Source organism: Candoia aspera, chromosome 5 (assembly GCF_035149785.1).
Source record: "Candoia aspera isolate rCanAsp1 chromosome 5, rCanAsp1.hap2, whole genome shotgun sequence".
Classification (NCBI taxonomy): Eukaryota; Metazoa; Chordata; class Lepidosauria; order Squamata; family Boidae; genus Candoia; species Candoia aspera.
The window spans coordinates 16070694-16098356 of record NC_086157.1 but is presented as its reverse complement, the minus strand read 5'-3'; the positions used below and the strand labels follow the sequence as shown (position 1 = coordinate 16098356).

At 39.7% G+C, this 27663-nt stretch overlaps 1 protein-coding gene across 1 annotated transcript in view; it reads left to right on the top strand.

Annotated features, from left to right (window-relative positions):
- Positions 1 to 27663, top strand: part of GPC6 (glypican 6) — an 886853-nt gene that overhangs the window by 806779 nt on the left and 52411 nt on the right. The window contains exons 5-6 of the mRNA XM_063304653.1: positions 20050 to 20180; positions 25127 to 25270. Of these exons, the coding sequence (XP_063160723.1) occupies positions 20050 to 20180; positions 25127 to 25270 (275 nt within the window). The remainder of the gene's footprint in view (positions 1 to 20049; positions 20181 to 25126; positions 25271 to 27663) is intronic.

Sequence of the window (27663 nt, the reverse complement as noted above, 5' to 3'; positions counted from 1 at the left end):
AACCCAGCAGAAGGAGTCCGCACAGCCCCTCCCAAACAGAACACACATCAGCAACTTGACATGCGAAACGTTACGATGTACAATGCACATTGAAACGGTGAACATGACAGTTACTTTACCCTACAACAATAAAGAGCATTCCTGGAATCCCTGCCTTTTCTGTTTCTTGACCTTGCCTGCCCACCCCCCTCCAGTTCTATCCCATCCATGGGATCATTGAGTGACTGCAACTGTAAAATTCTAGTGAACAAAGAGAATCTATGCAATGGGTCCACCTCCCATCTGACTAAGTGGCGAGTCTGCAATTTTACATCCTAATTGTGTGCAAAAGGCAACTGCATTCTTCTTTCTGCCCAGCAATGGCATGAAGAAAAAAATGTCATATGCATATTATGACTGGATGATAGCACTGACAGTAGCTGTCTTGCTCCTGTCAAAAATACACAGATCTACAAACTCAAAATCTGAAAAAGAATGTGAGTTTCTGAAAAATGTTTACAAGATATGTTTTTTTCCAAAGAGCCCTTTGCCATTTACATAACAAAGAACCATATCAGACAATCCACGTTAGAATTACTTGCGGGAAATTTCCATTAGCATTTCCCATGCTTCCAAGATAGGAAGTTGTGGGAGAAAAAACTCCCTATGTTGAGAAAGTTGCAAATGAAAATAGATGGCATTTTAAATGGATTTTTTGTAAAAAGAAATGGACTGGGATCTTGCCATACCAAGGATGACAGTAAAACAGAATGGATTTTTACTGAACTCTGCCTCTCTGGTGTACATTCAGTTTAATGCATAAGAGAAGAGGGAACGTATGCATTCACTTTAATGCATAAGAGAGGGAACACACATTTAATACCTTTCCAGTCCTTTGTTCTCTTATGCAGTGATCCATTTATGCTATGCATGCCCACTCTTGCTGCCAACAATAAGCCTCCACTGATTTTCAATGTATGACTGGCAAACATTTCTAAATAGAAAAGGTTCTGAGCTCCCCCCACCCCCCACTCCGAGAACCTTTAACTTGCCACAGAACTAGTACAAACTTTCTGTCTTCAGTTAGTGAATCCTGGTTGACCGGTACCCCATCCCTGTTAGTGCTCAGGGACTAACAAGGAAAGTCTTATTTTCACAGTTTGTCTTCCTTTTGTTTCCTTTTTAAATGCACGCCATGGTCCGGCAGGGATGGTAAGAATTTGTTGTTGTTGAAAAGAATTTACCAAAATTCTTTAGGACACAAAGAATTTGCTATGAAATAAAATATAGTTGGCAGATTGGGCCATCCAGATGGGGGCTGCTGAATGCTTAGTTCTTCGGGATTTGAATTCCTGCACTTCTATTCATTGTGGCTCTGAATTAGAGTGTGGTCTTTTCTTTGTCAGGCTCCACATTTTGAACAGCTCCATGGCAGATAGAGAGGACGTGGTCCTCTCCATGCTGCTAATTATCATACCAAATAAACTGGACCAGTGCAGGATAGCTTTGACAAAGACATAACAGAGTTTGCACAGTCCTTCATATTGAAAATAGAAAGAACATACTTTTAAAAAATTCCAAAAGTATGAGAAAGCAAAATGTCAAATGTGTCCATTTGGCTCTGTAAAATTTCAGCATTGCTCAATATATGTTCAGTGATACAATAAGATAACTGAATAATACACACAAGGGAGTGAGAAATCAATCAGAATAGCTTGTAAAGAAAAAGAAATAAAACTTTTCAAGTCAAATCAAGAGTTCGACTTTAACAGTTGGTTCTTGTTAAGCTGATGACAGTGAGAAATAGCAACCTCTTTTGGTACTGAGACCAGCAAGAAACTTGCTTCTTAAAGGTTTTAAAAGACTGCCCTGCGTAGCTCAGTCTTCCTTGTGTCCCTGGGGTTCATCTCTCAGCCCATGTGGCCGGGGCAGCAAGCTGAAGCCCAGTGTCTGGAATGCCCCAGCATCGAGACAGCTGGCCCACTGAGGCTTCCTGCTGTTCCCAGCACTGAGTGGGCATGTCTGGCCTGGTTTTCTCCCTAACATCCCGTCTGCCACAGTGCACGATCTCAGTTATCTTTTTCTGTACGTTTATTATCCTAAACAGCCTCCCTTGGCTGCTTTTTTCCCCACATCCCAGAAACACTTCATGGGGTTCAATTAGACAGTCTTGGAAGCAAGCCAAAAGTCTTTTCTGGGAAATATCTGGCAACCTTCTCACTCAGCCACCTTTAGAAAACAATTTCACAGTCAAATCTGAAGGAACATGCAAGTGAGATGCGAACGAGATTTAAATATTTGGGCAGCTGTCCAACAATATTTTAGTCTGGCTTTTGCCTAAGACTTGGGGGGGGGGGCAGGGGTTGGTTTCCATTCCCCACAGTGCATGTGAATCAAGGGATTAAACAGAGACATGACAGCACTTTTTAAATACCTGAAAGGGTATCATGCAGAAGACGGCAAAACAGGTTCTCTTTTTCACCTGTTCTCTATTACTCCATGTCCTAGAACCAGAGCTATGACCAGCAGATTGGTGGAAGCCCTTGGATCTCACTCACTCAGAGGTAGTGAACCTCACTTCATTGGATGTATACGTGCACGGCTGGACAAGAGCACTGGGGTGCTCTCTTTGGATTGCTGAGCTGAGCAGGGGGTTGGACCAAGTATTACTACAAGTATTACTAATGGCCCTTTCCACCCCAACTAATTCTGTGATTCTGTGGCTTTGTTCACTGTAGATGTAGGTGAAGCTGTGGTGCTGTTTGCAGTCTCCTCTGATGATGCGCACTTTGGGTTGTCTCAGGAAAACTTACAAAGAGAAAAAACTGGCCCTTCTAGAAGGTTAAGTTGGAACATGGGGAATTGTCAAGGAGATAATATTTAAGGCCTCCAAATTGTATCGTGCAGTCCTGGGGAACAGAAGAAAGGGGAGGGCTATTTTGAAATTCCTATATTGGATTTCACAAGCTTTCAGTCCTCTGGTGTTCTTTCATGAGACTTCAAATGTTTTATTTTACTGAGGGCAGGAACACTGCTTGGATGTTCAGCAATTCAGGAATACTGGAGTTAAAATAAACCAGTTCTTAGCAAAATGTGTCAGTCCAGCTGGTGATCATCCAAAGCTCTCCAGGGGTCTTTTTCAGGAATCTTTCTCAGCCTTACTTGAAAGGTTCAGGGACTAAATCTGAAATGTTGGGCTGTGTTCATACACAGTACAATCACAATTTACTGCAACATGTTGTACAAACCATCTACCCCCATGGTTAGTTTATGATTCAGTATTTATGATTTATTTATTTATTATTAAAATTTAATTACCGCCCATCTCCCCCAAAAGAGGGACTCTGGGTGGTTTACAATAAAATCCAACTATAATCCTAAACGTTAAAATCTCATAAAACCAAACACATAACAATTATTATAAAAGTATGTTGTGTGAACTCCCAAACTGAGTAAACTCTTGTAAAGTTAGCCATGAGCAAAAAATAGGTTATGTAAACACAGATTCTGTGCATAAAACATTTACTGTACAAATGAACCTGAAGAAAACATGAAGAATTCACACCAAAATAAGAATGGCATTGTATCAGGAAAAAAAAAACCCATACGCCCTTTCCAAAAAGAAAAGAAAAAAGCTCAGAAAAGATTTGAGAAACAATGAGAAGAAGCAAGAAGAATAAAAAGTGTGCTTAGAATGTTAATGTACAATGAAGGATTTGAAGAGCTATAAATATGTATCCTCTGGGGAAATACGGACTTACCAAGTTTGTGGCAGTTGTCTGACAATAATTTGAAGACTGTAAAAATTAAGAAAAAAGGTTCAGATGGATATGATTTTGCAAGTGGGATATCTAGTCAAAGCTACACAAAAAACAGCAGAGAAACATTGACTGAAGGAAATGGGCCAGGAACACTGAGGCACACTGGGTCCAGGAGAGGGGCGACAACAGCATCTCCATCAGTGTCATTTTAAAATTGAACTGAAAGTAGGAACGGAGAACATACGCACCAGGCAGCATTCTCTGCTGGCTGAAAAGATTCTGTGAAAAGGAGATACTAGCAGAACTAAAAAACCTTAAGCAGGGAACAGTCACTTGCAGAATGATCAGAGTAATTATTTACAACATATCTTGGGTTTTGATGAGGGATTCTGATGCAGTCAGATAAGATATGTAAGTGCACCATCTAAAAACAATGATGCCTTATGAAGCAAAAGCAAAACATGAGTGATCATTAAGTACAGACAAGACCATGGAGCAGTGTTTCTCAACCTCAGCAACTTTAAGATGTGTGGACTTCAACTCCCAGAATTCCTATGCTGGCTGGGGAATTTTGGGAGTTAAAGTCCTAACATCTTAAAGTTGCTGAAGTTGAGAAACACTGCCATAAAGTATCATCTACCAGCTTTCTATAATAAAAGGAGAAAAAGGCTACAACACATTTAAGGAAAAGAGATTAGCATCAGGTTCTTGCATGGCCAGATTAAATATTCCTTGATAGGAGTAAAGGTTTTCCTGTATTCTCTGTTATTAATTCGTTATTGCTTCCTTTTAATATTAGATTTCATTTCCTTGTAATATAATTTTCTTCCATTCAGCTGTAATGTAATTGCTCCTTTTTCTAATTAATTTCTGTGAGTGCATGCATAGTTGTTAAAGACATTGGCATTGATTTTGCATTGGCATGGACAAAAGCAACAGAGTCTATTAGCACTGATCATTCTCCAGTCAAAGATCCACACACAAAAAGCGTTCATTTTCTAAAGATGTCTCCCAAAAACCATCTCTATGGGGAAGCAGCATTTCTGAAAAGCTTACACTGGGAACGATGTATGTTTGAAAAAGCTGTGCTCCAGGTTAGACTGGGAGATGGAAAATATCCTAGAAGAACGCAGTGATGCCCCACTTCTGTACTGTAGCCAAGAAAATGATGTGGCTATGTCCATGAAGTCATCAGGGGTGAAGCCTGTCTTAAAAAAGACTTTATATTTTTTTTAACAAATAAAATGAGTTGTTATAATCTTTTTATATTATACACATGTCTTTCATACACCGTCAGATTTCATATACAATTAAACTAGTGAATGAGTTGATTGCTGCATTTAATTGGAATTCATTACCCTTTTTAAAACCAATGTGGGAACATGACATTTCATTGATTTTGGGTTGATCACTTTCATATAGACTACATTTTACTTTTAAAATGTATTTGTATTTATTATGCAAACCTAATTAAAAAGTGCAAATGCATACTATAGCATTAAAGGATCAATACGTCACATCATTAATCAGCACTGCAACAAAAATTTGAAAAAAACTTAAAAGATATTCCTTACATATATGAGAAAACTGTATTTGGAACTCAATGCGTTAGTATTTTGCAGCAAAAACAAGTCTTGTGGCACCTTAAAAACAAATGTATTAAAAAACAGCTGTTCCTGAATTGTGGTCAAGTTCATATAGATATAAAGAATATTGTCCTGTGAGTGGAGTATTAAAGGCACTAACTGTTCTTACAAAGTGGGAAGATAAAAAAAAAGTAGGGATGGCATGTTAATTTGTATTTTGGCAGCTTCCAGTAATGAAGGCATCTTTCAATATTTTTTATGTTAGTGACACCTGCCCTTCTTTTTTCTACACAAAGATGTCTAAATCTCCATAATGACGTCTAAATCTCTATTGTGCAACCTTAAGGTTATTGTGCAACCATAAGTCTTTGCAAAGAGAGTGCGATCAGCCTCAGTGCTTAATTTTGGCTGCAGAAGCTGTTCTGTCCACCTTGGTGCTGGAAGCAAAGCAACAGAGGCAACATTGAAGCATCAAGGGGAGTCCAATTGTCCTCCACCAGCTACTTTGCTTTGAGGCAAGCAGCTTCTCTGCAGGTGTTGTGCATGTATAAAGGTCACTGAAAGTCCAGAGAAGCAGCCCAAGTAAAGTCAAGTGACTGCTTTGATCCATTGTTTTTCACTTGGCAAATCTGCTTTGATGGGACAAATCATAGACTAACCATCTACTTGCTCTGCTGCAGAATTATTCTGCAACCTCATTTTCACTTAATGAAAGTTAGTTTGGAAAAAAGAATTCAAGTATTAGGAGACAATAGATGTTCTAGTATTATAGCTGAAATATCAAAAGAATGCAGATGCAATGAAACACTGTGCTTATGCACCCAATGATTGACCAGTGCATGGTGTGCAACTACACCATGTTTTCAACTAACAGAATAGAACAGAACTTAGAATTCCTGCAGGATTTTCAGTTCTGAATAGATTTTGCTAAAGCAAAGCAATTCATAAAATGTCTGGCCAAATGCATATGATGGCCACAGGCTCTAGGGCAGCATTTTTCAACCTCAGCAATGTTAAGATGCATGGACTTTCCCAGCCAGCATGCATTGAAGTCCACGCATCTTAATGTTGCTGGGGTTGAAAAACACTGCTCCAGAGAACTGATTGGCTTGGAAAGGATCTGACCAGTTTTTGAATAGCACCTTAGCTTGAGTAATCAGCTGCGTTCTTGGCTGTCTTCATTGCTAATTAGGAAACTTGAGGAAAGTTCAACCCAAGAGAGCCCTGGAAAAGGAGAGTTCAAAACAGAATCAGAGGTGGCCTGTAGAAGGGGCAGCATATTTTCTAGTGGCAGATTGGTCCATTGGTCCAAGTGACTGCCATCAATCACATGTTCAGACGTTTGGTTTGAACTTGGCCTTATGAGTTTTTAGGTTATGAGTTTCCTTGTACCTGTTATTTTCTCTTCTTTTAATTCTGTAACATTTGATTACCATATCTGACTTCCTGTTCTCCTGAAACCATCTTCATAGCCTCTGTTTAAAGGAAGATTGCTTCAGTTTAGAAAAAGAGGAAGATTTGTAGTTTAAGAAATGGTGCTATTACTCTCTACACAAACTTAATCTCTGCTTAGTCTCGATGGATTTTTTTATTATCACAGTGATGCTGTAATTATTTAAGTGATCCTGAAAGAAAAGAGCCCAGGTAGGAGTAAAATAATGCCTCAAAAGTAGAATTTTCTGTTATAAGTTACAGAATGCTTTTTCAAGAACAGAACTTTCAGAAGAATAGAATTTTTGAGAAAAGAAGCGGCTCTACTTTTCATTTTTTAGTTTATAATATAAACTCCTTTAATTTTTGTAGCCAGTTTTTCACTGTATCCTTAATACTTTTATTTTTTATGATGGGAAAAAATACTGGTTGCTTAATTCCTGACATTTATAATAATTTTCTATTACTCAATTCTTGAATAGTTTGTATTATAAGTTATGCCTTTTCCAAATGGAGGAAGAATGAAATCGCTGCCCTATTCTTCTGTATTCCTTACATTTTCTTCTACCAATTGTCAAGTTAAGGAAATAAACACAAAAAACCATCCCTATCTGCAATTCACTCTGAAAGATGGCACTTCTTCCTGATCTGGTTCCACTCACTTGTTTCCACAAGCTGACTTTTGTTTTGTCAGTACACTAGTTCTCAGCAAAAGTCCTCTGTTCATCTACAGTAACTAATTTCCTTGCTTTCTGTTGGTCGAAGAAGGGAAAAGCCCTCCAATATTTTTACCCTTTAGATCCTCTGAAGGAGGCAAGAAATTTTTTGAACTCTTCAGCACCAAGAGCCCAAGAGAGGCACAACAGGGTCGATGGGAAAACTTCCTTCACTCTGCTCTGAGAAGGGATCGAATAAACTCTTTTGCATTACTCAACTATTCTTTTTATTGTTTCTCTCCAATTCCCTTACACCCCCCAGAAAAGGTTGTTTGGAAGGCAGTTGTCAATATTCAAGGCACTTTCACAGGAGGTATTTTTGGCAGTGAAAAAGCAGCTCCAGACCTCTGTGATTCGACAGCCTTGGCTGTTCTCAACCGCTGAGCTGAATGGGGCAGGGGCAAAGAGTTGCCCCACTGGAGCAATTCTCTACATGTGAAGGCAAGGACTCCAATGTGCCCTTGTTGATGGGCACATTCTCTAGTCTTCTGAACAAGGGGATTACTTTAAAGAATTGCAAACCAGTTCAAAACGTTGTGGTCTGGAATGGTCTTGTGTAGAGATTCTGCTAACTCCTTTGCCAGGACATTCCATGATCCTTCCCACCCACTGTTTTCAATGCTTTTTTGTTAGCCAGCAGTCCAAGGATGCTGCAAGGATCGTGTCAAGATTCTGGGGAAAAGGATGCTGTGCCTCAAAGCATGGCAAAAGAGGAACCGATGGACATTTTGGCCTCATCTCTTATGTAAGGCCTTGGACCATCAACCATGGAATCTAGGGGAAAGAAACTCAAACATCTCACAGAGACTGTAATTTTCATGTTCAGTGTTCCAAGATACTGTGATGTAACCCCATTTTCCTGGGACTAAACCAGTGGTATCTGCAGGAGGGTGATTTAAAAAAATTAAGATGGTGGCCATGATGGTGCAATCAAAACTCTGCCTATATTCTTATGTGTATCACACATGCAAGTCACATTAAAAACAAGCCAAGCTTTGATCACACCATCGTGGCTGCCATATTGACATTTTTGCAGACACCTCTGGATGAATACTGTTTTTTATTGTTTGCTTCTGTTAGTGGCATAAAAATGCTCTATATTTGCAAACCATTTAATGGCTAGCTCAGTGGCACCTCCATTTCAGTTGCAGTCATATTTGATTTCCAGTTGACACATTTAAATTAGCATACTGTATACAACTTTGTACAACCTGGTTCCTCTTCCTCTTTTTGACAAGGAATAGCTAGCTATCCTATCTAAGTATGCTGCCCTGAACTCCACAGAGGAAAGGTTAGATACAAATTCATCAATCAATCAATCAATCGGCTGCTTTAATCTCAAGGAACTGTCATCATATTATTAGAAGCCATTTTCTCAGCCCTGTTTGGTAGGAACAGACATCTTCAGCGCCCACATCAGTACAAATTTCAGGATCCCATGAAGTTCAAGAGTTTGCAAATATCAAATCCAGGTCTCAGTTCTCAGAAGCTGCCTCTTCTCTCAGGCCTTTGGCAGGGATGATTGAAGCCCCTTTCGGTTGTGTGGGCAATCTGGTCCTTTTTCTGTTGTTGTTGTTCCTGTCTAGTTTTTGTCATCTCTGCCATCTTTTACTCTTTTACTCTTTTATTTTTGTCTTTTTCTTGCTTCTAAGATTTTTTACTTGTGAACCACCCAGAGTTGTTAGGAATCAGGTGGTATATAAATTTAATGAATAAATCAAATCATCAGAGTGAGATTTACTGGAAATGATTACAAAGCACTGATATTCATCTTAACCATCCAAATACACAAACTGTCAGGACCTAAAAACAAATAGATAATGGTATAAAGTGTTGATGTGCCAAGGCAACATTGCCAAATACTTTTTGTGTCTGAAGGGAAGGGAAGAAATCATGAGAAAACCCACTAGTCTGTTAAAGGGCAGCTTATCACCACAGTTTCTCAGGAAACAGCTTTCCAGCTAGTCTTCAGTGGATGAGAGATTTTTTACTACTGTGGTTCTCAGTGGTGAGTTTCATGACAGTTTCATAACCAAGAACCTTGTGACACAAGAGATTTGCCAACATCTCTGATCTAAAAAAATTTTCCAAGCAAATTGGCACAACTGCATGATAGACCTCTGGGGTTCTAAATGTTGATTAAAATTAACATTTCCTGATAAAACAAGCAAAGTATTAGTAGTTTTTATTTTTCTGATTATTTTGTTCATGCATGCTGAGAAATACTATTTTGTCTGGGTTGACTTTAAAAATCACTGAAATTCCCTATGCTATAAAGTGCCTATATCTTAGTAAATGTATACATCCAAGACTTAGCATAACATTTTGGGTCTTTTGATTTCTCTGTTGTTAGCAATATATATTTCACTAAACAAATTAATTGACTGATTGATTGATTGATTGATTGATTATATGCCATCAAGTCAGGGTTGATTCTTAGTGACCACATAGATGATTTTCTCCATGACAATCTGTCTTCACCCTGGTCCTTTAGGTTTTCCAGCAGTTATAGTCGGGCTTCTCTTCAGATCATGCAAATCTTTCACCTTTTAAAGATCTTCAACAGTGCACCCATTGCTGCTGTAATTCAGTCCATCCACCTTGCTGCTGGTCATCCTCTCCTTCTCTTTCCTTCCACCTTTCCCAGCATTATAGACATCTCCAAAGAGCTAAGTCTTTGCATGATATGTCCAAAACATTATAATTTGAGTCAGATCATTTGCACCTCAAGTGAGACTTCTGGGTTGATTTCTTCAATGATCCATCTGTTCTTTGCTATCCATGGTATTCTCAGGTGTCTTCTCCAACACCAGTGTTCAAAAGCATCTATACTCTTTCTACCCTGATTCTTCAAAGTTCAGCTTTCACTTCCACAGAGGACAACCATTGCCTGCCTACCAATTTGAGGTTGGAACCCCCTTCTGAGTTCAGAGATTTTTGGAAGACTTTCCCTGTTTTTCTGTGTCTCCCTCATCACTGTCTTTACAGATGTTGTTATAATATAGTACTGCTTCTTGCCTCTTCTAACAGATCTCTGAAATTCTTTGTTAAGTTACGTCCTGAGATTGTTGTCTTCCCTTCTCCTCTTGGCAATTTCAACTGTGTGTTCTGACATCCAGTTTCCTTTCTTTTGTTTTTTGATCTTTGGCAGTCTCTTCTCACATTCATCCTTAAAGGTTTTTAAAGTTTATTCCACAGTTCCTCTGGTTCCTGATCATTATGATTCAGGACTTCAAAGCAATTCCTGATAGTCTCCCTGAAAATGGTGGGTATCTGCTCAAGACCATATTGTGGAAATGGGTTGGCTTTCTTTTTCTGCTTTAGCTTAACTTGGAACTTGCATATGAGCAACTTGTGATCTGTTTCACAGTCAGCTGCTGGCCATTTCTTCACTGTTACAACAGAGAATCAATTTGATTTCTGTGTATTCTATATGGTGAAATATACAGGCATCATTTTGGTTGTTTGAAGACAGTGTTAGCAGTGAAGAAAACACCAAATTGGCAGAAAGTGGTAAGTCATTCTCCTGCTTTATTTTGGTTTCCTGAGCCATACAAGCCAACTACATTTTCCTCTGTAATGTTTCCAACATTGTCATTCCAGTCTCCAACCACAAGAAGCACATCTTGCATGTTCCTTTAATTGCAGGTTGAACTTGATCATAAAACTCATCAACTTCCACTTCTTCTGCAGCTGTGGTGGGAGCATAAACTTGGATAATCATCATATTAAAGGGTTGTTCATGAAGTCTAACTGATATTATTTAGTCATTGACTGCATTGCAGCCAAGTACTGTTATTGATATACCATTCCTAACTATGAAAATGCCATTCCTTCTGTTTTTCATGTCCTAAGTAGGAAGCAGTTTGATGTTCTGACTGAAAGTGACCAATTCCAGTCCGTCTCAATTGCTAATGCCTAAGAAATCGATGTGTGGTTGATTCATTTCATCTTTCACTGTGTTGGATTTTCCCACTTTCATGCTTCTTACATTCCATGTTCCCACTGTAATTCTATCTTTGCAGCTTTGGATTTTTTTTTCTGCATGGTAACATCAGCAGTTAGACATCCCAAAGATGTTAGTCTAGCCATATCATAAACACCATTAGTACTCTGAAAGACCCTCAGCTCTTCCTCAGTAGCACGTTGAGTGCCATCTGACCAGAGGGGCCCATCATCTGGCATTATGTCATCAATTTTATATTTTCTGTGTGGCTTCTGTGGTAAAAATACAGGATTGGTTTACCATTGCCTTCTCCTATGCAGTATAAAGTGATGTCTTTGCCATTGTCACCCATCTGCCTCCAACATCTTCCTATATCTCTGCTGCCCAATATAGGTGCCTGCTGGCTTTAGCTGGGTAGCTGGGATGACCTTCAGGCTTTGAGTAACCCTGCTGGGAACATATACTCTGGGCATACACTCCAGATGTTCTTTGCTTTTGCCTCCCAGGAGTACACACACATATGCCACCATATTGAGGCAGCACAGCAGGAATGGGAGGGGGAACATTAAACAAATAACAAGTCTGAAATCTTGCAAGATGAAATGATCTAAAGGCAACTGTGCAGCAGCCATTTGCTGTGAATAGTGGTTTACTGGAAGTGATAGTTTTGATTTGAAATATAAACAACATGCCCTTTAAAAAGGGCTGGCACAGTCCCTAACAGCAACTCTGGATTTCTGTAAGATAACAACAAAACCAAATGCTCATTGGTTCAGTAAATACAAAGGGAAAATTATCTGTGCTGTTCTTATATTGCCTTTGCAAACTAAAAAAAATACAATAAAAGTTAAGTGCTTTCAGTTTATGTTTTAAAAAGTAGAGTTGTTTGCTATTCAGACAAAGGTAACATATTATTTGAAGTGACTTCCTGTGAATCCATTTAATTCAGTCGTTACTTTTCTTTAAACCGTATTGTAGAAGTCCATCATTAGAGCATTTTAGTTAATTTATTAGTTGTTCTTTCATTCCATCCCAAATGTCAGAGCTGATAAAAAATATTTAGGGACAGTGGCATATTTGCAATTACCTTTAAACCCATAGGGTATATCTATTTATGGCCAAAGTTGTGCACAATTTTAACAAAAGAAGCAGATGCAAATCTATTCAGAAATCCTGCTGAGGTCAATTAGATTTTCTCCCAGGTAACAGTGTATAGGGTTACAGCCCACATCTTATTAATTTCACTTGTCAAGCTAAGCATATGCCTAACTCTTTCACATGGGAGTTCAGTTTGGATTTTGGCCAGATCAAATATTAATTTGCTTTTATTAATTTTCTAATTTGCCTGAAAGATACCATTCTGTCTTGCCTTATATGGGGGACTCAGAAAAGAGCTAAAATACATTTCTGCTCAGAAAGATAATCCAAAGAAAGAAAGAAAAACTTCTTTTGAGACCAATAAGATATAAACATTTTACAAAGAAAGAGAAAGGTGAAATATAAATTATTCTGATAAAGAAATATGAACACTGCTTTACAAAAAAGGAAGTATTTGTTTAATTCAGTGTCTTGTTTAACCAGCTTTAATATATATGCTTTTTAGGCATTCATAATAGCTTTGTTTGCGTGGGAATAATCTACAACAAAAAAGGTTAGCAAGCAAATGGGTAACAGGAGGGCCAATGCACATTTGGAGGAGTGTGTCTATCACAGTTTTTCTCAACCTTGTCAACTGTAAGACATGTGGACTTCAACTCCCAGAATTCCCCAGCCAGTATGCTGGCTGGGGAATTCTGGGAGTTGAAGTCCACATGTCTTAAATTTGCTAAGGTTGAGAAACAGTGGTCTATCATCTCTAGGATTCTTTCTGTGCCCTTCTGCCCACACTGTCTTCCCAAGTTGAAAAAATTACTGAGAAGAAGATTGGAGCTGTGAAGACAGTAGAATGCAAGCAGGACTTGGAATGATTTCTTTTCCCTTCCTATCCTTTCTTCAAATATCCAACAGAATCCTCCTTGCTCTGTTTGAGAGACAGGAGGTGGTTCTATCATTCCACTGTTCCACTGTTTCAGCCCAGCACTAAGCCAGCAGCACTATGGAGTTACACTTACAATATTGCCAACTGAGCATTTCAAACAATCACAGGCATAGCATGGCTCTTTGGGGACACAACAGCAGAATGAGGGCGACTCAGAGACCGGAGGAGAGCAGACATGCCCACATTACCCAGAAATAGCCAATAAGCATCTCACCTCTGATGTAATGGGTGGCAAACGGCACCAGTTTTTACATAGCCTTTGGCTGCCATAGGATGCTATTAGCTTAAAGAAGAAAACACTATGTTAACACCAGTACAGCTAAGGCTGATGGATTCCTCTGTCATTCATGAGTTGAGGATGAGATAAAGGCAACATGGAGTCACACAATCACACACAAAAAGATGTTGCCAGGGTTAGGTACTAAGGTTATTACAAATGGGGCACCAATGCATAGCACCTTATAGAGTCATCCATCATTGTGCTGAAATAACATTAATGAGGACAGTCTTTTTATTACTCGAGTAATGACTAGCTGATGCTAAAAGATGCTCCAACTCATTATCCTGTCTATATCAGAACCAGGATAGTGTAGGGTAGTGAGATGCTGTCACCTCCATTCAATTCCCAAAGGCACTTAGGGCCACCCAAAACAGAGTAAATTAATAATAATAGTAGAAAACGTATGTAAAATCATTGAAATTTCATGAGATCACAAATCTCATTTCAGTGTTTTGGTATTTTGACGATCTTGAGCAAGATCTCATGAGATTTTGGTGATCTTGTATAAGATCTCAGAGTGATTCAGTCTAGATATACTGATTTATGGGTAAGACATCACTGAAGGTTGCACAGAGGTGTCAACAATCTAGAAACAGTGACTGACCCCTGGCAGTGGGATGAGACTAACACCAAACTTCGAATCCCAGGTCAGCAGGGATGATCACTGGGGAATCTTGAGAATATCCCTGCTTCAAGATAACTTATCAAAAAGGGTTCTGAAGATAGCATTGGGAAGGAGGAACATGTCTTTTATTCTTGACCTTATTGAAGAAAGAGTGAAGTGAAATAATTGTAACAAAACAAAATAAATCAATCCTATGTAGAGCTGATCTTCCTACCTCTCTGTGCTAGTCAAAAGCTCTATAAATCCAGGAGCAACCAGTCACTGCATAAAGATTTAAGAAATGATGTGCCAAATGCAAAGCACCTCTTCTTTCATTTCCAAATCCAATAGACTACAAGATGGCATGCATCCTAGTATGCTCACTGGAATTTCTCTTATCCTCCCCAGGTATAATCAGTCACTGTTGTGAGGCATCATCTGTTTTCTTTCAGGAGGAGAAATATTTCATGATTTATTGGTAATGAAAACTGCACTAAAAAGAGCAGGGTAGGGGAACACAGGAAAAATGGTCCACGATGTCTTTGTTGTATGACAGAGTTCTCATATCACATTCCATGGTAATGACACAAATAAAAGCCTTTAACTCTGTTAAAACTCTAGCCATTAAGCAGACAAGAAAATATTTTGTTTCTAGAAATCTTAACCTATATATTTCAAAATAAAGCAAAAAAAGAGCTTTTTAATGCCAACTATCCCCTCCTGTTCTATGCAAAATCTTCAATTTTATTTATTTACTTGGCTGCCCTACAGCACTAACAACCAACCAATCAAACCACTTTTAGAATATTTCCCATCAATATATGACCACAATCCTTGAAGTCAAAATCTGGTTGCAATTGCCATGAAATCAGTTGGCTTAGTAGCCCATGAGTCTGAGAATTTAATTGACTTAATTTCTGATTCTTAGCAGAAACTAAAATTTAATGATCTTTGACTAATTGACTTTTTAAACAGCCTAATTCAATGGTACCTAAATGTGACAATGCAGTTCCTCCTTTCTGTTCAAAGTACTTGTATGAAATATGGTTTTCCCATTATGGTGCAATGAAAAGCAAGTGCAGAAGACAACAGAGAATCCAGACATGAGGATCCAGCTTTCAAGCATTACCCCTAACTCCAAGTGGATTTATGATCAACAGCTTCAAAAACACTAATTCCATTCAAAAGATTATGCAGCATTCCTTTTTCATGCAAAAATGAAATGACTGTAGTGAGGTAAAGTGCTTGACTAAATATTTGAGATTTGTCACTTCTAGTTTTTCTTTGATAAAAGTTTCAACTGATAGTTTGTCTGTATGTGTATGTATACACACACAGAAGCACACACTTTCCACCTAAAATACTTTCCTTCTCTGAACTCACATGTATTTGTACCATCCATATATTCAAAGACCTAAAATGTTCCATGGCCAAATAAAATTGGAAAATATTATTTTGCACACTGACGTTAATGCCAAAAAAAACCCCAACATACTGGTTTGTAGAAAAAACTATTAGAGTCAATTATATCTGTGGTGCTTCCCAGTTTCCCAGTTTTGCCCAATTTGTCAAGTTTGTTTGTTTTAAGTAGGCCAGAAAAATGTACAGGATCATGTGGCACCATATTTGGAAATCTTTCCTATTAAGGATCCAATGGTGGAAACTTGTTGGACTGATGTCCTGAAGTTCTATGTTTAGTGGAGTAGATGAAACAAAGTGTCATGATTTTTATGGTTGTTCTATGAAGATCTGCAAAAGGGTAGTTTCATGGGGTAGCTTCATGTCCTACATTACCAAGGAGAGCTCTCCAGTTCAAGAATGTGTTGGGGGGAGGGGAAAAGAAGCATAACAATGAAAAGCAGGGGCTTTCTTTGAAGAGAGCCCTCAACAAATAACATCAAGAAAGCAGACTGAGCAGGCTTGCAGGTACTCTGGTCACAGTCTTCTTCACAGTGCAGAGATAAGTAACTTCCTTGGGTTGGAGAGCATATTTAGAATTGGTCGGCATTGGAACTGGAAGGACCTTAGATGTTATCTAGTCCAACCCCCTGCCCAGTGCAAGAATCCTTATACTATCACAGACAAATAGCTGTCCAATCATTCTTGAAAACCTCCAGTGATGGAGCACTCACAAACTCCAGACTTAGGAAGCAGGCTGTTCTCACAGACAGGAAATTCCTCCTTATTTCAAATTTGGATCTCTCTCTCTCTCTAAAGCTTCCACCATTGGTTCTTGTTTTACCTTCAGGTGCTTTGGAGCAGGCCCGCAACTAGGGTCTGTGTCACCCGGGGCAAACATGGATTCCGAGCCCATTTTGGTGCCCCCCAGTGCTCATTTTGGCACCCCCCCCAGCGCGGCACCCAAGTCACATGCCCTGCTTGCCCCCCCCCCCAGTTGCGGCCCTGCTCTGGAGAACAAATCCACACCCTCTTTCTTGTTACATCCCTTCAAGTACTGGAAGACTATCATGTCTCCTCTTCGCCTTCTCTTCTTTAGCCTAAACATACCCAGTTCCTTTAATACCATTCATAGGATTTGGCCTCCAAGCCCCTTAGCATCTTTGTCACTCTGCTCTTCACTCTTTCCTCAGCATCCTTTTTGTATTGTGGCAACCAGAAGGGGACACAGTATTCCAGGTGCAGTCTGACCAGTGCAGCATAGAGTGGGACTATTATTTCCCATAACCTTGACACTATACCTTTATTGATGCAGCATTGGCTCTTTTGGCAGCTGTGGCACATTGCTGCCTCATCCTTAATCCATGGTCTGCCAAGACTCCCAGATCCTTCTCACAAATAATACTAAGCCAGATATCGCCTTTTGTACCTCGACATCTGTTTTTTTCCTGCCTAAGTGCAGAACCCTAAATTTATCACCACTGAACAACATTTTGTTGGATAGGGCCCAATGTTCAAGTCCATCAAGAACCTTTTGGATCTTAAGTGGTCTCCTGGAGTGTTAGCAATACTCACTCCCCAAGCTATGTGTCATCCCTTTCCCAAGGGCTCCCAGAGGATGTTTGGTCACATCCTGGCTGCCATAGTGGATGTGGCTAGTCCCAAACATCCATTCACTCAAAGACAAGGGTTTGAGGTTGTTTCCCGCTACATTTTCTAGTGCCCTGGGGGGTGGGAGGTGGGTTGCCATCTATTGCTCTGAGTTTCTTTTCTGGATTGTAACCATCTATCATTTATGTCAGCTATATGAACAGTCTTGTACAAGAACAGTCTTGTAAATAATGGTGAGGCTAGAAGTTACAGCCTTGCTTTACAATGTGCTGACTTCCTATTTAATTATTTTAAAAATGTGCAAAAAATAGGACTTTTTTTTAATAATCAGGCATAATGGACCTAGCATTAAACAGCATAGAACAGCCTCGTGTGGCGCAGAGTGGTAGGAGGCAGTATTGCAACCGAAACTCTCCCCATGACCTGAGTTCGATCCCAGCGGAAGCTGGATTCTCAGGTAGCTGGCTCAGGTCGACTCAGCCTTCCACCCTTCCGAGGTTGGTAAAATGAGTACCCAGCTTGCTGGGGAAGGTGACGACTGGGGAAGGCAATGACAAACCACCCCGCTCTAGTCTGCCAAGAAAAAGTCACAAAAGCGGCATCCCCACAAAGGGTCAGACATGACTTGGTGCTTGCACAGGGGACCTTTCACCTTTTTCACAATTGACCTAGCAGGCACCAAGGGTGGTATCTGTGACCATAATATTATTACCATTACTGCAGTGAAATCTATTATGTCTTTACTTGAAGTACAGGACCTAGGTGTAATTATGATACACATATCTTTAGAAACATGGTGTCCACATTTTTTTTTAAAAAAAAATTGCCTTTAAATTATGCTTGCTGTTTTAAAGGTAATGTGCATGTAGTCACCCTAAATCTAATCCTGGGCCCTCAGATGTCTGCAAATTTTTTGAAAAGACTGATTAGCTCACAAAGTCTTTGACACAGAATTTAACATTCAGTCTGGTCCAGGGGGTAAAAGAATTCTATGCTAGGGAAAAGGAACACTGTTTAAATATGTATTGAGATTAGAATACAAAGTAAGGTGATGGATAAGCTGGCAGTGGCTCAGATTGTCAAAGATATCCCACAACAAAGGTAGTATGTGTAAATCATCATCCTCTTATTATAGTGCATTATGCAACACCCAGAGTATAGTGTTGTGCAATTAGACAAATGAGCTTATGCAACCCCAATGGTACCATAAACTGAACCTTCCAACAGGTGACATCAAGCTGCATTTTGTAAAAAACACAAAGCATCAAACTTGGCTTGTACCTGTTCATCATGGCAAGAATCCAGTATTTATCCCATTTTGTATTGCAAGGAAATGGAGTCCTTTGGGTCAGAGGGAACAGCTGCTTTAATTACAAGATCCTGGTATGTCAAGTTGAAGTTTGCAGTGTCTTGGGCAAAATTCTAGACTATACACCAAGGCTTCATTTCTATCAGCTTTCATTTGTATGATAGATAAATCTATGAATGAATTATTTAGCAAATTATCTGTTTCAAGTCTCATGACAAAAGAGTCTTTTGTCTCTGCTGCATGAAAAGGTAGAATACAGCATCCTTAATGAATTCAGTTTGTCAACTCTCTGTTGTCTTTTTTCCTTATGTACAGATGACAGCAGATGGCTTTGGGGAAGAAAACTTTTAACCTGCTTCTTATTACTTATCTGGAGCTTTGCTGTATATCAGGGATGAGCAACCTATTTTGGTTGAGGGGTTATAGCAGTGTTTCTCAACCTTGGCAACTTGAAGACGTGTGGACCTCAACTTCCAGAATTCCTGGCTCGCTGGGGAATTCTGGGAGTTGAAGTCTACATGTCTTTAAGTTGCCAAGGTTGAGAAACACTGCGTTATAGTGTACAAAGTCATGTAACTTTGGAGTTACACACACACACACACAAGATTGATTACTAGGAAGAAAAAGCTTTTCTTACCTGCCTATAACCAGGCACCTATCCCCACCCATGGCCCTTCTGATCAAAATGGCTGCTTGTCAGAATCCATTGTCCTGTTAGCAATGGGGAAACACTCATCTTGAATAGGTACACTTGTTGGGTGAGAAAAGAGAATTTATTCCCATTTTTCTCCCAAGTGATCCTAAAAAGCATGGGGGAGGGGAGCGTAATTGCACAAGACATGAACTCTCTTGTTCCTCAACATGATCAGAAGAGAAGTGGGAAGTAAGACTGGGCAGGGCAGGGCAGGGCAGGTGAGGAGACCCAGCTGGCTGCTGAAGGGAGTGTCCATGGGCTTTCCCAACTGCCACGGGCCACCTGACCTTAAGATTTGCAACATGCAACACACCTATGCATGCATGCTATGCAGACTGACAGTCTGTGCTGGAGACAATCGTGTCATAATTGTATTTTGAAAGTAGGCATCCAATTGAAAAGCATGCCTTCAAAGTCGTCCAGATACACCTGTTGTACATTCTAGGATGAGACATCTTGAAACATCCTTAAAGCAATGCAAACCTTTAGGCCCAAGATTGCACTATGAGAACCTGTTAAAATCTGCATCATTCTCTGTCTCATTACATATCCAAGCATCCTGTGAATTCTGTACAGCAAATAAAAGACTAGCTTGTTTTCATTATTTTGCCCTGAGATAACTGCAAGTTTGCGCATAACATGTAAGGTTCCACAGTTACTGATTATCTAATGACCGACTCCTTTGTTCTTTAACAGATGCCATGCTTTTGGTAGCAGACAGACTAGAGGGACCATTCAACATTGAATCAGTTATGGATCCTATTGATGTCAAAATTTCTGAAGCTATTATGAACATGCAAGAAAACAGTGTGCATGTGACTGGAAAGGTATCAATTTTTGCTATTAAATGTTTGGAGTAGATGGCAAATCAGAAGGCTATATTGAATTCATTTTCCTTTTTCTTGGCAATTGAAAGCCATGTGTGTGCATTTGTAGGACAACATGCATTTTCACAGAATCATACAGTGTAAGATTTGGAAGCCACACTGTCATCATATAGCCCAACTACCAGCCCAGTCCAGGAATCCACTACTAAAGCATCCTCAACAGATGGTTATCCAAGTTTTGTCTAAATAACACAACGGAAAGCTTTCAAGGAAGTCTATTCCCCTTTTGAACACTTCTTAACATTAGCAAATTAGGATTTTGTCAAATCAAAATCTCCTCCCTTGTAATTTAAACCTATTATTTTGTGCATTGCCTTGTGGAACAACAGTGGATAAGTCTACCCTATCTTCTACATGATAACTCTACAGATACTTGAAAATAGCTGTCAAGTCACTCCACTGTTTTCTCTTCTCCAGGCTAAATATATCCAACATTTCCAACAGTTCTTCATCTATTTTTTTCCTACTTGGCCCTTATCAACTTGATTGTTTTCCTTTGAACACATTCCAATTTGTCAATATCCTTCCTAAAATGCAATGCAAAGACTTGGACAGGATATTCAATTGAAGCAAAGGGAAAAGATGCTAGAAAAGTTTTTGTTTCTTGTGCCTTCAAGTCCGTTTTTGATTCCTGGCAACTACCTGGACTATTCCTGCAGTGTTCTTGGCAAGGTTTTCAGAAGCAGTTTGCCATTGCCTCCTTCCTAAGGCTGAGAGGGAGGGACTGGTCCAAGGTCATCCAGCTGGCTTCATGCCTAAGGGGGACTAGAACTCACTGTCTCCCAGTTTCTGGCCTGGTGCCTTAACCACTACACCAAACTGGCTCTCTTTTTAGAAAAAAAAAGTTTTTAATCTGACAGTAAAAGTATAAATGGCCATGGAGGCCAGAATCCTCCAGGCATATATGAAGGAGCCCAATTGGAGCCATGCAGGTCACTGACCTCCCTCAGGCTCCTCCTCTGTGAAACACAGAATGTTTGCAGAGCAGTTTGTTTCTGATTTCCTGGGGAAACCATCCTTTTCTTGCCAGGTCACATCTATCCAGCTTCACCTTGCCTTAGCAGCAGTCTGGCAACAAGTTGAAGGCTCCACAGTGAAAATATATCCTCTAGAAAAAGAAAGCATGCTGTCTTGGAGCCAGGGCAGGGAGGCTATGCGGATGGGCCCTCTGACCTAGGATTTTTATCCATGGGTTCCCACCTAGTACTACTCTATGCTTGTCAATTTTGGCTTCCCTGAAATCTAGTATGTATGTATGGCTATGCTTCAATTTCATTTCCTATACAACCTTGAAGCCGAAGATGATCTGGTCACTTTGTCCCAAAGTTCTCACTGCTTCCCACCACTTCAGCCAGCCTTTTTCCCATTGGTATGATTCAATCTCTTCAGCAAAGAATCATTACCTTGTTGTGGTGTTGGAGCTTGAGCACCTCAATGATGCCATGAGCTAAACCATGAAGGGCCACCCAAGACGGGAAGGTCATGACAGAGAGGTCCGACTAAATGCGATCCCTGGGGAAGGTAATGGCAACCCACCCCAGTATTCTTGCCGTGAACACTAAATGGATCAGTACAACCAGAGATATGTCAGTATACCATCAGAAGATGAGACCCCCAGGTCAGAAGATGGTCAAAATGCTACTGGGGAGGAACAGAGCATGAGTTCAACTAGCCCCACACTTGATGATGCAGCTAGCTCAAAGCCAAAAGGACGGTGCTGGTGGTGAACGGCAAATCTGATGTTCTAAGGATCAACACACCATTGGAACCTGGAATGTAAGATCTATGAGCCAGGGCAAATTGGATGTGGTTATTGGTGAGATGTCAAGATTAAAGATAGACATTTTGGGCATCAGTGAACTGAAATGGACTGGAATGGGCCACTTCACATCAAATGACCACCAGATCTACTACTGTGGACAAGAGGACCACAGAAGAAATGGAGCAGCCTTCATAATTAATAGTAAAGTAGCTAAAGCTTGGATACAATCCAAAAAACGACAGAATGATCTCAATTCGAATTCAGGGCAAGCCATCTAACATCACAGTGATCCAAATATACGCCCCAACCACAGATGCTGAAGAAGCTGAAGTAGAGCAGTTCTATGAGGATCTGCAGCACCTACTGGACAACACGCCTAAAAGAAAAGTTATTTTCATCACAGGAGACTAGAATGCTAAGGTGGGCAGTCAAATGACCCCTGGAATTACAGGTAAGCATGGCCTGGGAGAACAAAACAAAGCAGGACATAAGCTAATAGAATTTTGCCAAGACGACTCACTCTGCATAACAAACACTCTCTTCCAACAACCTATATCCCCATACCAAAAAAGGGAAACACTAAAGAACGTTCAAACTATCAAACAGTGGCACTCATTTCACATGCCAGTAAGGTAATGCTCAAGATCCTGCATGAATCTTCAGCAATTCATGGAGCGAGAATTGCGAGATGTACAAGCTGGGTTTAGAAAAGGCAGAGGAACTAGGGACCAAAGTGCCAATATCCGATGGATCATGGAAAAAGCCAGGGAGTTTCAGAAAAACATCTATTTCTGTTTTATTGACTATTCTAAAGCCTTTGACTGTGTGGACCATAACAAATTGTGGCAAGTTCTTAGCGGTATGGGGATACCAAGTCATCTTGTCTGCCTCCTGAGGAATCTGTATAACAACCAAGTAGCAACAGTAAGAACAGACCACGGAACAACGGACTGGTTTAAGATTGGGAAAGGAGTACGGCAGGGCTGTATACTCTCCCCCTACCTATTCAACTGGTATGCAGAACACATCATGTGACAAGCTGGGCTTGAGGAATCCAAGGCTGGAGTTAAAATCGCTGGAAGAAACATTAACAATCTCAGATATGCAGATGATACCACTTTGATGGCTGAAAGCGAAGAGGAACTGAGGAGCCTTATGATGAAGGTGAAAGAAGAAAGTGCAAAAGCTGGCTTGCAGCTAAAACTAAAAAAAATCAAGATTATGGCAACCAGCTTGATTGATAACTGGCAAATAGAGGGAGAAAACATTGAGGCAGTGAAAGACTTTGTATTTCTAGGTGCAAAGATTACTGCAGACGCTGATGCAGTCAGGAAATCAGAAGACATTTAATCCTTGGGAGAAGAGCAATGACCAATCTCGATAAAATAGTTAAGAGCAGAGACATCACACTGACAACAAAGGTCCGCATAGTTAAAGCAATGGTGTTCCCAGTAGTAACATATGGCTGCGAGAGCTGGACCATAAGGAAGGCTGAGAGAAGGAAGATCGATGCTTTTGAACTGTGGTGTTGGAGGAAAATTCTGAGAGTGCCTTGGACTGCAAGAAGATCAAACCAGTCCATCCTCCAGGAAATCAAGCCAGACTGCTCACTTGAGGGAATGGTATTAAAGGCAAAACTGAAATACTTTGGCCACACAATGAGAAGACAGGACACCCTGGAGAAGATGCTGATGCTAGGGAGAGTGGAGGCAAAAGGAAGAGGGGCCGACCAAGGGCAAGGTGGATGGATGATATTCTAGAGGTGACGGACTCGTCCCTGGGGGAGCTGGGGGTGTTGACGACCGACAGGAAGCTCTGGCGTGGGCTGGTCCATGAAGTCACGAAGAGTCGGAAGCGACTGAACAAATAAACAACACATGATTCTTTCTAGGAGCACAGATTCCGCTGTCTCTTCATTTTCTCACAAACTGCTTTCTTGGCAGAACTTCTGACAAGCTCTTGTCAAGGTCACTCATATAAGCCAGTGTCACAGGCTTTTAATATCAAACATGATAAATAATTGGGAGAAATGATTATTCATTTAGATCCACATACCTCCAGCCCTACCTGATCTCAGTATATCCAACTGCAGTTTGTGACATTTTGATAGAGTCTCTGATGCAACAATAAGTAGTATCAATTAGGTTAACTTCCTCCTATTTCAAGTCTCCTAGACTCACCTAACTATAACATAAACTATACTGAGGTTTTAGGATAAATTCTCTTCGATTGGTTTTAGGATAAATCATAATCCTTCTGATCCATTAATAATCTACCAAATGTACTTCCTCCTATTTATAGTATATTGATAAATATTTATTTGCAACAAATTAGACAACAAGATTTATCCACTATTCTATTCAAACTTAAGCCTGTTATTGCCCCTATTTGCTATTCCTTAGTCTGGTGACTCTCAGGACATATATTATGATTTTTTCCATTACTGATGTAAATGCCTTTTTGACCAAACATCTGTAGGGTTTATACCAATGGCAAATGTCTGGTTTTGTTCTGGATAGCTCATAGTTCAGTTCAGTTCTGTTTAGGAAGCAGAGCACATTCATTTTTTTAAAAGGCCTCAATCACTAAGCTTCTCAGAAAAATGGATTCATATTCAGTATTCTAAAATGGGTTATGGAGTAGACAGTTGGCGCTAAAAAAGATTGCATTTGCATGGAAGGTGGGCAGTTGTGAAGTTCCAGAAAAAAATCTGCTGAATAGTGAAACTAGCAAGAGGTGTACAGCCTTGAAAGAACAAAGTCTAAGAATTTCAGGATATTGCTGCGTAGTCCTTCAGACAGTCCATGCTCAGGTAACTGACCCTGAAAAGAACAGTTGGCAAAATGCAAAGGCATTGTTCAGCCTATATAGACTGAAAACCTAACCAGAACCATTCAAGTATGGCATTCATGAACCAAGTCCTGCCTGATACAGCAGGTAGGAGCGTGCAGTTCAGATTTAGATAATGCTACCTGAAATTTCTGAAATTACACAGGTTGGCTGATGGCCTTTAACAAATAAATCCACTGAAGTTTGCATAGCAAGTAAAAAATCTTCTTATTCAAGCTGCTAGATTCTTATCTTCAGTGAGCCTTCTGGGTGTAACCAAACCTTATTCTTGCAGGTTTTTCAAGGTTGTGGACAGCCTAAACCAGCTCCAGGCATAAGATCATCCCGATCCATTCCTGAAAACTTCAACACCCGCTTTCGACCTTATAACCCGGAAGAAAGACCAACAACTGCTGCCGGCACCAGCTTGGACAGGCTGGTAAGTAATGTTCTCTGATCATGTAACTTCTGTCTTGAAGTTAAAAGTTGAAAAACCTTTATTTTGAAAGTTGAGCCATCCACTGATTATGTGAAGCTGCCAAAGGGAAAGCATGATGCTATAATGGGCAATTGTTTTCCTCTCAAAACATGGAGCCATAGATTGAGACAGTGTGTTGGGATACAAGAAAAGAAACAATATGCAAGTCACAGTGATATTTTTCTGCAAACTAGTAGAACAGCATAAGAGACTCTTGCATGGCTCTTTGAGCATTTCCCATGGAAAAACAAGCTTTCTCTTCTTTATAACCACTGGCTCCTGATGAAGAGCCACGGAATAAAGGGCCCAATCTTTGCACACAACTTCTGTAATACATGCATCTGTTAATACAGATTCCCTGAGAAACTCATTTCAGCTCTATGTCTCTTACATGAATTTGTTTAGTACATTTTCTTCATGCAAACTCTTAGTGCAAATGTTTTTCTTCTTTACATTGATATTCCTTCTGCATGCAATTTTCAGACACATGTTCTTTTCACCTTGCTTCAGAGCCTTTTCATAGGCCATGCTGCCTCTTGGCACAGCTCTCCCAAATCCCTTCCACAAAATCCATGTCAGGTTTCTTCTTCATCCTTCCTTTTGGCCTCTGTATGAACTCAGAGGCCAAAAGGCCAGCCAGGGCAGGTGGCAGACTTAAAGCATTATGGTTGCAATATATGCCTTTGCTATACATAAAATGTTACTCTTAAGACCAAAGGCGGAGAATAGCAATTCGACAGATTTTTTCCTTCTGCGAGAAAATTGCACATACCAACTACTGAAATAAGTAATCCCTGCTTGTGCAATTAAAGTGCAATCACTTCAGCTCCCAATTAACTTTACAATACACTCATTTTTACAGCTCTGCTCATCATTAAATAAGCACTTATTGTTGTTAAGTGTCCATATGCATAATGTATCTTTCCCTGCTAAAGTTTAATTAAGGAATTCACGTTTCATACAAGTCAAGACAAAAAAACCTTATGTCTTCTAAACATATGCAACAGTGTTGTCAATCAGTCTTCAACTGTGGTTTATTCTTTTTTCCCCCTAGACAAAAATCCCCCCCCCTTTTTTTCAGGCATTGCAAAGTATTCTCCTCTGAACAAATTGTCATCAGTATTTCCACTGAAAATTGTTCCAAATTAACTTTTTAAATTCAAAATATTTTAAAAAATTGATATATGTTATTAAAGCAACTTTGGATTGTTATTTTAAAAGTATCTATTTCTCTTTCCCCTTTTAAAAATATTTGAATTTGGATGCCCAGGTTATAAAATAATCTATTGTAAATACCCACTTATTACAAGCATAGTTATCACTAAAAAAAAGCAAGCAGCAATATTTTGCCAATACCTTTAGTTTGTACATTTATTAATATCAGCTATATGTGTGTGGTGTGTGTGTGTGTGTATATTTATGTATGTATGTGTGTATGTATATACATATACATATACATACAGTATATTTTTTATCTCTCTCTCTGTATGTGCATGTGTGTATCTCCTAGCATTGAAAGGAGCTTGCATAGGTCTGTGCAGAAAATCAAGAATTCAGGTATCTTAAATAGATATCTGTCTAATCTTTGCATGAACATTTTCTGCAATATTCCTCATTGCAAGCAAGAGCTCTTTGCTATATAAAGGCAAAATATGCCTTTTTCATAGAAATATATTCTTCAGCTTTTCAAGCTCAGACACAAGGCAGCTAGCCATTATTGGGTCAATTTCAAAAATAATTCTATTTTCTACTAATTTTTGGAAACCTCTATTTGAGGGAAAATAAAGATGAGGAGGAATCTTACCATGCTATCTAGCAAGGGAGTCTATCTGTGTCAGGTGTATGCATGCTCAGGAAATAGTTAACAGGAGTGCATTTTAAGTGCATGTGATAGTAAGCATTGCCTTCATGCTTATGTAGAAAGAGCGCTCCCCCATCCCAGGACCACTACATGTTATACTAATCATACCACCATAGAATCACAGGGTCAGAAGATATCTCAGCTGTCATCTAGTCCAACCCATGCTCAGTGCAGAATTTCATATAACATTTTGAACAGCCTTTGTTGCAAGACCTCTACTGAAGAAAAACATTCCACTTCATGAGACAGCCTCTTTCCTCTTTCACTGGTTGATAGCAATTACCATCAGAAAATTTATCCTAATATCTACCCTGAATCTATTTCCTTGTGGATTCAACTCACTGGTCTGGAATGATGAAGAGCAAATCCAGAAAACAACTTGGTTTTAGCAGCACTGAATAAAAAAAATTGGGGAAAAGCAAAGAAAATCAAAATATGCCTTTAGCATAGCAGTATAAAGATACATTCCTAATATACTATCTGACCTTGCTAG